Source organism: Agelaius phoeniceus, chromosome 2, assembly GCF_051311805.1.
Source record: "Agelaius phoeniceus isolate bAgePho1 chromosome 2, bAgePho1.hap1, whole genome shotgun sequence".
In the NCBI taxonomy this organism is placed as follows: domain Eukaryota; kingdom Metazoa; phylum Chordata; class Aves; order Passeriformes; family Icteridae; genus Agelaius; species Agelaius phoeniceus.
Genome location: NC_135266.1, coordinates 26,964,065 through 26,977,462, shown reverse-complemented (window position 1 = coordinate 26,977,462; position 13,398 = coordinate 26,964,065). Strand labels below are relative to the sequence as shown.

At 40.6% G+C, this 13,398-nt stretch overlaps 1 protein-coding gene across 1 annotated transcript in view; it reads left to right on the top strand.

Moving 5' to 3' along the window:
• GAS6 (growth arrest specific 6) overlaps positions 1-13,398 on the top strand; it is a 40,259-nt gene that overhangs the window by 9,202 nt on the left and 17,659 nt on the right. The window contains exons 3-6 of the mRNA XM_077173356.1: positions 5,655-5,679; positions 6,454-6,516; positions 10,987-11,109; positions 12,672-12,791. Coding sequence (XP_077029471.1) covers positions 5,655-5,679; positions 6,454-6,516; positions 10,987-11,109; positions 12,672-12,791 — 331 coding nt within the window. The remainder of the gene's footprint in view (positions 1-5,654; positions 5,680-6,453; positions 6,517-10,986; positions 11,110-12,671; positions 12,792-13,398) is intronic.

Here is a 13,398-nt window from a genome sequence, read left to right as displayed (position 1 = left end):
ACAATAGATGGGTTTTATTTCAGACTTGAGGATTCTGCAGAGGTACCTAGTGTCTATGGAAGATGTCATGCTGGAGAGAATAGTCTTGAATGCTTCTAATTTGGGAAGTTCAACAACTTGGTAGAAGTGGCAGTCCCAGCTTTGTGCACCTGAGTAGCTGGAGAGTGTGAAAGGGATGCTTGACAAATGGACAAAACAATCTAAAAGCCACCCTCAGCAACTGTAACTTGGGTGGTAGGAGATGAGACTTGGAGGCTACTTTTGGATTGTAATGTGACCTACTTGCTTCTCTAACTCCTTACTTGCCAAATTGTGGAGAGAAATTCTCTGCTCTTCATCTGGAGAACACAGATTGCCACAAAGCACAATAGGAAACACATTACCCTGGCTGAGTGGTGGTCCCTCATGATGAGAAGGAAAGCTTGTGCAGGTAGCATGGCATTCATTTGAGCATAAATTCTGAAACTACTGATTCTATGTACTTAAAATTCTGAATTGCAGAACTGCTTCATGTCCTGATACAGGAGGAGGGCCCATATCATCCGGGGTGAGATTTGCTGTGCACCTAAAGTCTGCGGCTGAGTTTTAGAAAAAGGAGGAGAGTTCTCAAGCATTGCTGAGATTTGCATTCTCAGTTGTAACAGTTGAAAACTAGCAAACACTGAGTTATGGCCAGTTATGGTTGGTAGCAGTGATTTCTTCAAGGATAATGCAAGCCCATAGTGTGGAAACATGAAGAATATTTATAAATGAGGTCTGGCTATGCCCAAGACAAACATTCAGTCCTGAAGGAAAGAGGAAAAGGGAGAGTCATTATATGGAAATGAGGAAAGGGCATAATGTGGGAGTTGTTGCTACTCTCTTAGATGTGTAACTAGGTAACTAAGAAAGTGCTTTTTAGAAATCACTGTTGCTAACACAAGTCGGTGAAATGCTCCAGTGTTAGTGGCACTGCAGTCACAGAATCACGGACTGGTTGAGGTTGGCAGGCACCTCTGGAGGCCCTGTGGTCCATCCTCCTTGTCCAAGCAGGGCCACCAGGAGCCAGATGTCCAGAAACATGGGCAGCCTTCCTATAAACTACACCTTTTATTTGTGGCCTCTAGAGCTCAAACATGATTTTCATAAGATTCTGTGCCTTACAGTCTTACCTGACCTGCTACTCAAGCAAAATAAACAGAAGCAGTAAGCAGGCCCTTTTTTCTGAGGTCTCCAGTGTTACCAATTACTTTAAAGTAAAGCACCAGTGAGAACATTTTCCTGGTGTTGACAGGGTCATTGTTATGTTTTCAGAAGGGCTATTTTTGTACAGTGACTCATGTTAACGCCTGTTCTGATTTGGTGTTTTTCCATCTTCTCTAAGAAGGACTGATGCATACCCTGTATAATTACAGTAACTTCTGGATTTTACCACTGTGGACTTTGGCCATAGAGTTGAAAATAGATGGTGACCCCAGTCCCAGTGCAGGTTTCCTTTGGCAGGGAGGCTGACATAGGTGTTCTGCCCCTTCCACTCCACAGCTGTGAATTCTTACCTTCATGTTGCTGTTCTCCTCAGTTGTTTCAATGAGAGACATTGTGGGGGTGGCCCCAGTGAAATTGTTCTTATCATTTGGAAGGAAAAAAGCCAAATATAAAAATGAACAACCTGGAGTTTTGGGGGGGTTGTTTGCTTGGGTTAGTTTTTTTGAGGTCACTTTTAAAATGATGCTCTCTTAGGTATCCAGACTAAGTGTTGTAGTAGCTGTTTTATCAGGGTAATAGTAAGCTCCAGCTGCAGGTGGGAGAGGAACACCTTAGCCCCATGAACAGAATTCTTATGCCCATGCTTGGTGTCACTCTGCCTCGAAATAAAAGCATGCACTCTCAAATCTTGCAACACTGTTGTGGAAGCAAATAATTGCATTTAATGCATCAGAAGACTTGCTTCCAGCATGTACATATATTTGTGTGAGATGAGTGGGGGCTGTAGAGCTTAAATCTTTTCTATTAAAGCACAGATCTGTCTCTTGGGCAGCAAGAGAAAGATCTCTGGAACTGAGCTGAAATAAGCAAGCCAGGACCTGCCTGGAGAGGCTGGCCTGGTGCCCTGCTTTCCACCTCACCAAAAGGGTGGAGATATGTGCATCTCAGGCACTTCCCAGTCTCTCCTGTTTCTTCCTCTTTACCTGAGATCTCTGCTGATCTGTGCTTTGGGTGGTACATGATGTGTAACTCATGGGTGAGTTACAGCTCATACTACAAGTTTGACCTGTAGTGGCAGCAGAAAGAAGATGTAATTTACAAAAGGACCATTCGTGTTACCAGGGCACCACAGGCTGCCAGTGTCCTGCTGCCAGGCCCTTGACTATTGCCATCCCAGCTATACTGGTTGAAAGGTGGAAACCAGACAGAAAGTTTGCTGGGTCACAAAGAAGAGAGGTGGAAATACATTTAAGTTTTCTTGGCAACAGTCACAGAGGTTGGAATTTTGAGGCTGCATTTGTGGTGTTTGGTCTCTTGTGGAGGTCAGAGCTTCTGCAGCCTTTGTCTTCCTTCTGCCAGCACTGGGACATTACTACTGGACAGAGGGATTAGAGAGCTTGGTGAGGTCAGTGTCTGTGCAGCAGCCTGTCCAGAGGATGTTTATGTCCAGCATGTATGTGTTTATAGCTTTTTATTTATAAAGCCAATCGCTATTGCTTTTATTTTCAGCAGTAATTAGGAAGCAGATCTAAAGGGGAAGGGCTGACCACACTTAAATGCTGACCTTTTTTGTCAGAATCCAAGCTGAAAATTTAACACTTACATAATTCTGTGGTGATTTTTGCCACCCTAGTGGTAACAGTTAAATAACTTCCTGTGTTTTGATCCTGTGAACAGTGTGTGACTTTCTGGATGGTGAGAAGTTTATTGAGCCTGAAATTGAAAGTGGCTTGTTGAGAAATCAGCAAAATAGTAACAGAGAATCTTTGCCAACTGTTTCTTAGCAAGCCTCAAAGCATTTCTCTTGGCATTTTTTTAGAATCCTGAAAATACAATTGAACACTTCTAGTAGAAAGAAGATGAGTTGCACACTTTTAACAGGGACCTAATCCTGTGTAGGATTTTCATTTTCTCTGACATCTGGGAGCCATTAAACCTTAGTACATCACAGAAAACTGAAAAGACATTGAAGAGTTGAGTGTCACATGAGAAATAATGTGTATCTGTATCAGGTTAGGTGCTGCTCGAATTTTTAACTGAGAAAACTTCTTATCAGTGTTTTTTGAAAAGGGACTGCAGTTTAAGTAGGTTCCTTTTCTCAAGGTGTAAGATCATTCATCCTTCATTCCTGATCAGTCTTTTCTCTGAATGTAAATGCATTGTCATTGTATTTACAGAAGCCAGCTGTAAGAAATATTGATTATAGAAAGAAATGAAAAGCTAATCATACAAAAATGAGCAATGTTAAAGCCTGTGAGCACGTGTCTTTTTGTAAACCTGGAGAAGTGCTACTGATCAGCAAGTGCCTTTGTATAACATAAGCAAATGAGGAAGGGAAAGAAGAGCTAAATTTCTAGTAATAGCCTCCTGTTTAAATCACTTGGCTGCATACTCTGTGGAATGAAGCTTGTGGTGGTACAATGCCTTGGAGTTTCACTTATCTGCTGTTCAACTGGCATTGAATCAATACACAGTCAGTTTGAGTTTGGAAGTTATGTTTACAAAACCAAATTCTGTACCACTTTTCAAGCACTCAACTCATTCATCAGAGGTCAAGGAGAAAATGCCTTTGCCACCACTGACATGGAGCAATTAGGCTGATAGCCATGAATATGAAAGCACCTATTTATTGTCCTGTCAGTGCCAAAATAGTTGTTCTTGTCAGAGTCTGGATTATCCATTGGTGGTTAAATAATCTGCACATTCTTGTGAAATACGTGGAACAAAGGGGAAATAATGAAAGAAATGTTTGGAATATTTTGTTACATGCCCCTATCTTTTTCTCCTCAAGTGCTAGTTGAAGTTCAGATTGTGGTAATAGCACATATGGACACCCATCTGAATACTTAGATTGCTTAGATTTATTTTTATTTTGGCTGTATTTTTTTGACTTGTCTTTTCCAAACTAAACCTTAAACAAAAAGAAAAAGAGTGAACAAGGACCATAGTGGGTTCTGAGCTCATCACTCTGATGACACATTTCAAGCTGAAGAATCATTTCAAAGCTCAGCCCCAAAAGATGCCAAGAATATCACTCTCATATCAGAACTGAAAATTAACATTAGTGTAAGCTGCTGCTTCTACTTCTTTGCTGATGCTCTCATAATTTAGGCTGAATATTTACATGGTGCATTTCAGTAACTGGAGCATATTTGCCAGAAGCAATTGATTCTTCTGGTAAATGACAGCAGTGCAATTGATTGCATTGGACAGTCCAGATCAAACTGAACCATGGTGTGTGCCTGTCCCTGTTGTTTATATATGCCTGTATAGATCCAATCCAAACATCTGTAATAAGAGGAGAAGATAAAATAGTTTCTTCTCTTGCACCTTGTATAGACCAATTTAATTTTGTAGAATGCAGGGTATTTACTGTCCCAATCTCACTGAATATAATGTTATATGGAAATTGCTCCTCTTGCATAAAAGAAAATTATACTGTGCATATGCTTTCATAATTAGCTGAGAAGTTGTTTATTAAAAAAAAATTAAGCACTGATACAATGCATAAGTTTTTCCTCATTCAATACCCCAATTACCATTTTTAACTGCGCTTGAATTAGTGACATGTATTATGAAAACCAGAATGAAGGTGGAAAAAAATGCTTTTTTCCTGGCCATGAAGTTTTGTATTTTTTTAAGAATGTGATACAATTGTCAGCTTCAGCCAATTTCCCATTCTTCCATGCAGCACAACTGCATTTTTCTGCTGTTTCCCTGTGTTGGTGCAAGCTGTCATGTGGCTTGCCAGGCCTCACCAGGCTGACTATTCTAACATGCAAGGCTGGATTCACATCACAGCAGCACAGTGATGCTGCTCTCACTGTATGGCTGCACTTTGTTGATGCAGAGTAGGGAACAGTAATGCGTGACCATGTAGCATGAGAGGAATGGCAATGCCTTTTGCAGCGTGGTTTTAGAGAAATGGATGTCAATTTTCCCCCCTCTTGCAAAGCATCATTGCTCCCTTCTTTGAGCACCCAGGATGTGATATGTGGTACAGCAATGGGTGCTGTTTGAGTTGTAGGGTGCTCCTTGCAAGAGCAAAAAGTACTTTCCTAGTGCCTGTGGTGTTCATGTCCTGCATCAGCAGAATGCCTTCGAGGAGGCACAGGGTGACTGAAGGATCCTGTACTCTTCCCTCTAGGGTTTTATCCCATATTCCAATTCCTTCCCCTACCTCATGCCATCAGCAGCAGCTTTATCTCTTGGAGGGTGTCTTCATGCTCAGTCACTGACCAGATCAGCTGCCATCAAAAAATACCTTGAGACAAACTAATGTTTCTTTGCTTTTCAAATGACAAAATGCATGTTTAATACTGTGCTGCTTCTGGTTCTGAATAAAAGGAAATTAGGTGTTTGGAATTGTTGAACAGCTGCCATACAAGACCACTAAAGCAGCTCTTAAATAGCATGAAAATAGAAGCAAATACGATTCAATAAATCTGTGCTTTTTTTCCCTTCTACAGGAATATTTTTACCCGAAATACTTGGGTGAGTTGCAGCTTTTATTTCCACTTTGTGCGAGTGCTGGTATGTGCCTAACACTGGAGCTTGTCACAGCTGAAGTCTCTGCTAAGGAAAGGGGTGGAAATCTGATTGCAATAAACATGCATTGCTAACTTTTAAGATAGACTTTATGTTCCTTATTGTGCTTTGGGGTGTGTGTTTTTACTTATGTGTACATTTGCAGACAGAGATACTTTATGTGTTTCCTGCATGTTAAAATCTTGATGTGCATATATATCTGTGACTTGCAGTGTTATGAAATAATTTGTAGTTTTCTACCTTTTTCCCTTTTTAATGAAGTTAGTTTTTAAGTGATCTCCTTTTAAAAAGAAACAGGTGCCCAGTTGAACTACTGGCTTATTCTATTGACTGTATCATAGTCATGGCACCATACTGTTCTCTATTTGTGTTAAAAATTATGTATTTAAGATTACAAATGCCACAGTGGGAGAAAAAAACATGCTTTTTAGATATTTTAAGAAGTTTAGATGGTCAAATTGGAGTAGCTACTATCATAGTTTTAGAATCATAGTAGCATCTGGTTAAGTGATCATCTTCTTCAAATGGCTTTCAACTGTTGTACATCAAAGCTAAAAGATTTCAATGAACTTCAGAATTTCAAGGCATCTGGGAGATGATAATATTGGATAGATTTTGCATCCACCTTCTAAATCTTTACAGGCCAGGTATCATTTTACATGCTTTGAACAGCTGTCCTTCACCACTGCAACAATAACAATTTCATTTTCTGTTTTTCAGCTTGTATTCAGAAATATGGGTCGCCGTATAAGAGAAATCCAGATTTCCTTACATGTGTTCATAGTAAGCATTTTTGGTTTTTATATTGTAGTTAAATGGTCTCTCGTTCTACCTGAAGGTGTGGGACTAGCTCAGCCATCTCTGGTTTTGGTAGTATTTCAATACTGATCTTCCTATTCTCCAGGCTTAAGATTCCATACCACTAAACAAAATCTTTCCCATTTTATAACCTGATGCCATCTTGCTGTCATGTTTTAGTGCTTTGATATTTTATGATGCAAGTTTCTTTCCCACCAGTTTCCCAAAGTTTGAATAATATGAGAAGCAAGAGGGACAAGAACTAGGAGGTGCCATAAGGCATAAGGTACACAATGGTTGGCCCCTTGTTTTCTATTCCCTTGAATGCTAGCTTTGGCTTACCCCATTAAGCAACCTCAAGAAAAATTTAAAGTCAAACCAGGCTTGTGCCAGCCTTCTTTGCTTTAAGAGATCAGTTTAATGTATCATGTGACTATGCTTTGAATATTGCTACCTTTAAAAGCTCAAATCAGTTTAGAAGCCAAACTGATAACTTTGTAGAGGGTGAAGGGTTTTTTTTTTTGTCCTTCACTAACACTAGAGAAGAAAATTCAATGAATTCTTCTAATACTTTCTAGTTGCCTTTAGTTAACTTTTTACATTTATAAACTGCATTAAAACAACCTTTTTAAAGACTGAATTCCAAGGTTAATGAGTGGTATGTGAAGAATTTCCCTCACATATTGCAGCAGTATCACTTATGGATGTTGAGTCCTTTGAACTGGGAATTCTCAGACCTGTGGTACCTGTGTTGGCTGCACTATGCCAGCTTATCCAAAGTGGGATGTGAGGCTGAATGCTTACATTTACTTGTGCATGTGGCACAGCAAAGAGGCAGGAGTTTCTGCTGAAAATGGTGATAGTGACTGGGAACACTTATTCCAAACAACTAAGCAGGGTCTCATAAATTAGAGTCTAAAGGGTAGTGATGAAAAAAATCTGAAAAAAATAAAAGCTGAATAATTGTTTTTAGAGATTTCTGCCCATTGCAGATGCAGTGGTTTGGAAAGAAAATGATAATATTTTCCCCCATTAAAATATTAACAGGTATTTAAATGGCTGAGTTTTGGCTAGCTATCATCAGTTCATAGGAGAAGTAACAGAGAAGGAGCCTGAAACACGCTTGGAAGAATGACAAGCTTCGTGCTTGGCCAGTTCTAGTGTGTCTCTTAATTTTTCACAGATGCTGCCAAAAGACTCTGTAGCTCTATGGGTTTGTGCCTGCAAGACACTTCTAAACTTTGTTTCCTAACAGCCTTTCTCCTCTCAAAACAAGGCTGTGGAATGTTCTTTTAACCCGGTGTACAAAGCTACTGAACAGCCTGAGGACTGGAGGGTGATTGACTGCGCAAGTTTATACTGGAAATAAGGCAGAAATTTTAAGTATGACAGTGATTAGGCAGGTTAGATGGAATATGTGAGGATTCCTAATTTCATAAACTCTTAAGATCAGGTTACTACTAGGATTCCCCTCTAGATTCAGAAGAGTTGATACAGTGTGTAAATAGATATTTCCATCATGGGTGCTTACATGAGCAGTATTCCCACCAGAGTTAGCTGAGAGTTAATCTCCTCTGGTTCTAGAGGGATTCACCCAGCCAAACTGTGTCTGCTCTGAGGAGACCTGGGTCCCTCCACAGACTCTGTTTATTGTACTATCTCCACTGACTGCAATGAGTGTTTATAATTGCTTTACAGATAGATGCTTACTTTATACATGGATACCTATACTTTCTCTGCATACCTGGATCTTTTTCTAAAAGAGATCCTGCAGGTCATCTAGGGATTAAGCATTTGGTTCTGCAAGGCTTTGGAAAGTTCTGCAGGACTTTTGGGAAATGAATTGGCCTCAAAAAACTCAATGATATTTTTGTTAGGTCATATGTGCCTGCTTTTTACTATTAAGTTACTGAGTGTAATATTATCTGCAGCCTAGCATTTTATGGAGTTTCAATATGAACAATTTTTTGGGTATCAAAAATTAAGTTCACAGAACAAAGTAATGAACTGAAAATGACAGTCAGCAGGCATAAGAAAAGTCTTGTTTCCATACAGATCTCAAAGATGGAATTGGTAGTTCTATTCTGAGTCTGCACTTATAAGCTTCATGGGTGCTATCAGACATAGCTCAAAGCACATGAAAAGGTCATGCTCATCACTACTTTTAACAGCTTTGCCAAAATCTGTCATGTAAATGAATGGAAACAAAAGCTTAGGTTTTTTCTTTTGCAATGGTTTCAATCAGGAGCACCTTCTATGAAGCCACCAGAAGAGTGTTAAGAGTGTGACTTATGTTCTAAACTCTTGTGATAAGAGGGAGCAAACAATCAGCACAGTGCTGATGTGATAGAAATCTCTGTGGTTGATACCCATGTGGTTGATACCCATTACACCATGGGTTATTACCCTGCTGGGCATTGTTACTACCATGTGAATCTGCAAGGTATGTCAGAATCCAGTTTGAGAGGAAGAGTCAGAAACTTGTGGATACGCCAGATAAGTTGTGCATAACCCTGTTTATTTGATTTGCTTATCAAATGACTGAAAACACTGCCATCTTTAGGAAGCTTGGTGGGTGCTGCTAAAAAAAAAATAATCCTTGTCTTAGGTATACCTAAACCATTCTGTTTAAGGTAAACATTCTGATGTGTCTAGGACAAGGAACATCCAGGACAGGCTTGCTCTGCTGTGGCTCATTGCCACCTTAACCTGGCCTCTCCTTCCCCAGTTCCTCCTCCTCCAGCCGTGTGTCAGCTGGGCTGGGATTTACTGGGAGCTGTTCTGGCAGGTGGATGTTAAGACTGCCCATGTAGCTGTGTTTTGTTTTGTGTGGCCTGGCCTCTGTGGCTGTGCCTTTGCCCCAGCTGTGCACATCTGGAAGGCTTTCTCTGAGCATGGGGAAATGCTTTTTCATTGTGAGAAAGGTTGCCCAGGGAGCTTGTGGAGTCACCATCCCTGGGATAATCAAAAGCCTTCTGGCCATGGTCCTGAGCTGTAGGTGGCCCTGCCTGAGCAGGGAGGTGGCCCAAGTGACCTTGGAGTGCCTGCCAACCTCAATCACCTGAGATTTAAGTCCAAGACAGTCAGTGCAAACAAAAGTGCTGTTCAGTGCTTTATGAGACATCAAATGGAGCTGCTACTGCCTGCACTCACAGAAGTGTTCAAGTTCTTTCAAAGCAGCTTGTCATGACAGTGACTTTCAGGATCACACAGAGGAAGCTGAGAAGAGACATGTAGCAGTATAATAATCCTGACAATTGTAGGAGTCTTAACTTTTCGCAGTTTGAGAAGTCTGATGGGGCTGCTAATCTACGAAGAGTTCCTCTCCTAAAAGCCTCCCTGTCATGTGTAGAATATCAAGAGTCCATACTGGACTCAGCAGAACCAGTGCATGGAAACCAGTGCAGGTCTTTTCTGCTGCTGCTCACTCAGTGTGTACACACTGGGCACTTTCAAATGCTGGGAAGAGATATGTGAAAAGAAAGGCTCTTGAGCTTTTCAATCTGCAGAACGAGCTCCTGCACTGTTCCTTGTGGTTAAAGTTATGGAAACAATTAATACATTCATGTTTTTGAAGAGCACTGATCTAGAATACTGGTGTTAACAGGTTACTACTACGGGTTAGCTACCAACTCATTTTTTGTGGAAACAAAGGTGTTCTCTCATCCTTCCTTTAGCCACCTCTGTGAAGCACTGTCCCTGGGTGTTGTGCAGGTAAGTGGGTAGGTGAATTTGGACAGGTGACTACAGTTGGTGGGTGGCTACATGACACTTTGAGATTTATTCCTTCAGTCATTCCCAAAGTGTGGTGACTACTCCCCTGCTTCTTTCCAGTGAGGAAACTCATTGCCAAATCCTGGAACTTGGCTTAAAAATCCCCATATGAACATTGTGCTCTTTGTAAACTGCATTAATGGTTTGCTATTCTTTGGCTGTTGATATATGGGTATTCCTTTTTTATTTTCATTCTATGTAATAGAAAAGATCTATCAAAAATTTCATTTAAAAACTTTTGCTAGCTAGAAATCTATCAGCCCTGGTAAGATCCTCAGTTTAATTAGCAAAGGTGATTGAAAAGAGTACCCATCCTTTCTTGAGCACTTTAGTTGATACTGCTTTTTCTATTTTTCTCAAAAATTAGTGAGAGTAGAAAAATAATCTACTTTGAGTTGTTTCTTTCAGGATGTGTCCTTCAGATATGGGGGTGGTAGCTCACTCTCTTTTGCAATTAAGTGAATTCCACTGCATGTGCTCTGTAAAATTCCTGGCACAGCTTGTTTGGCATGTGAGCACTAAGAATCAGCTTATAGTTTTGCCAGGTGCTAGTATTTTTGAGTGATTCCCCAATACTGTTTAAGCTTCCCATCTTCTAATGACAGTGAAACACCTGGTTGCCAGTGACTTCAATGTATTGTTCTGTTTTGTTTTGGTTTTTTAATTCCTTGTGTAAATCAGATTTGCCAAACCAGTGTTCTCCCAATCCTTGCCACAAAGAAGGGACCGTCAAATGCGAGGATCTCAAGGGGGATTTCTATTGTGAATGCAAGCGTGGCTGGCAGGGAAAGAAATGTGAAAAAGGTAATTTGGTTTCATTATCTTTTATTCTTGTTACAAAGATATTTTTGGTTTTGCTGTATTCTCAAATGGTCACTGATACTGTGCTGCACAATTCAGCAGTCTCAGAACTGAACCTGGGTTACACACTGTTCATGTTTTTACCCTTCTGGGAAACAGGTAGTTTTTCACATCAACTTTTTTATACTCTAATGGAGCTCAGCTTGGTCTTGGCAAGGTAATCCAAGAAGTTATGGTCCAACATTCTGCTCCACCCCTCTGAAAGCAGCAGCAGAAATGGAGTAGTAGTGGTTTTCCAAGCAGAGCTGCATCAGCTGCTGCTGTGAACCCTGGTGTAACAGATCACAGACCACAGAGCCAGAGAAGCTGGCCCGTCTTCCCATCTAGCATCCCTGCAGTGGGAACAATGGCTTCCATTTGGCAAGTTGAGGTTTGAGTCTGATGACACACAGATTGATAAAATTAGTCTGTTGAAGCCTCCTTGCTAGTCTGACCTTATTCCATGTCCACTTAATTCCACATATTCCATTGATGTATTTCCATCAGCTCAAAAGAGAATTTCAGACAGAAACTATTCATGCAAGAAGTTCCAGCTGCCCACAGAGTTTTCTCTACAAGTTATCTTCCCTCCTCTTGTTTTCTGGTTGCTTTGGTTCTTCTTCTTCTGCCTGCAAGGCTTCCTGTCAGGGCCACTGCTTTTTTGCTTGTCAGTAGTAAGTAATGACTAGAATTGTATTCAGCCAGTCCAGAATTGTGGCAACCAAGACAGCAGGAGATCCAAGCCTTTCCTTCTCATGTAAATATTGTGTTGCATTTATAGGATCACTCAAGCATCTTATTTAATCAATTCAGAAAACAGACCAGTCAGTATCCAGTTGGTTTTGAGAGCTCAGACACTGATCAGTCTGAAGCATATTTCCTTATTTTCTTATAAAATGTCATGACATGCTGTTCTACCCATCAGCTAACTCTGGAGTCCCATAGACAAGCAGGACATAAAGAGCAGGTAGGGTAGATGGAGGGTGAAACTCAGGCTCTGCTGGATTTTACAGGCTTTTGCTGCCAATTTCAGTGGGGCACAGTTAAGCCCACAAATGTTCAGCTTGTGTGAACTTGGAACTTCCTCTGTTCTCATTGAGTTCTGTAATAGTAACAATATAGTGTTCCTGTTTCATTTAAAGCTTTTGTCCTGAATTACAGGCCATAGCATAATTTTAGTACTTAGTTATGATATAAAATACATAAGTAGTTTGCTTCTGCAAACAAGCTTCTTTGCCTCCACAGTGACTAAAGATACTTTTATGTATTCTCAGCTGTGAAGGAGATACTATTCAGTTACAGATCCTTCTCTCTCCCTTTTTGTTTTTTTTTTTGTAAGTTAAACAAACTTGAGCTTATACGCATGAAGTGTTTGAAAGAAATCTTTGTGCTTTTTGTTATCACTTGTTGCATCTGTAATACTGTTTCTTGTTTGGTCTTTCTCCTTCCCAATGCCTGTTGCACTGTGACCCTGTAGATTATTTACAGATGTGAACAGCTGACTGTGACACTTTCTTTTGATGTAGATATCGATGAATGCAGAATGCAGAACGGCGGCTGTAACCAGCTCTGCTTCAACAAGCTAGGCAGCTACCGGTGCTCATGCTACAGTGGTTATGCTCTTAAAGATAGCAAAATATGTGAAGGTAAGCTTTGCTGGGACTCTCAGTTTACTTCAGGGGGTTGCTTCATGACTTGTGTCTGTATTTTGGAGAGCTGGGCTGCCCTGAGCAGTCCTGGTCTGCTCCCTAGCCCAGCAGAAACTTGCTGGTAGCTCCTCTTAGATTTACTCTACTGGGGTTGTGCTGGGTGCTCCAGCCAGCCTACATGCCTGGGCTTGTCAGCAGTTGGACCATGATGCTCTCAAGAGCATAACAGAGGTGTGATTCACAGAGGATTTGTGGCTTGGATTGTGCTAAGTTGGTTTAGTTGATCAGTCCTCATATCCTGACATTGCTAGGAGGAAGTGCTGGCCAGATGTGTTGTTATGATTCTTTCCAGTCCCACAGTGTTGTAGTATGTGAGCCATTTGTTTTTGTTTTGTGTGTTTCTTATTTTATTGTTTTAGATTTGTATGTGTGCAGCAGCTAATGAATTCAGATAGATACAGATGGCTAAATTCACTGCAACTCAATATTAATAGGTGTAGAAAGGCCCTAGCAAAATTTGGCAGCTATTTTACATACCAGCTGAGAACAGAAAATGAGGACCTGAAGTTTCTGATTGAAACTGCTGAATGAATTTACATAACCA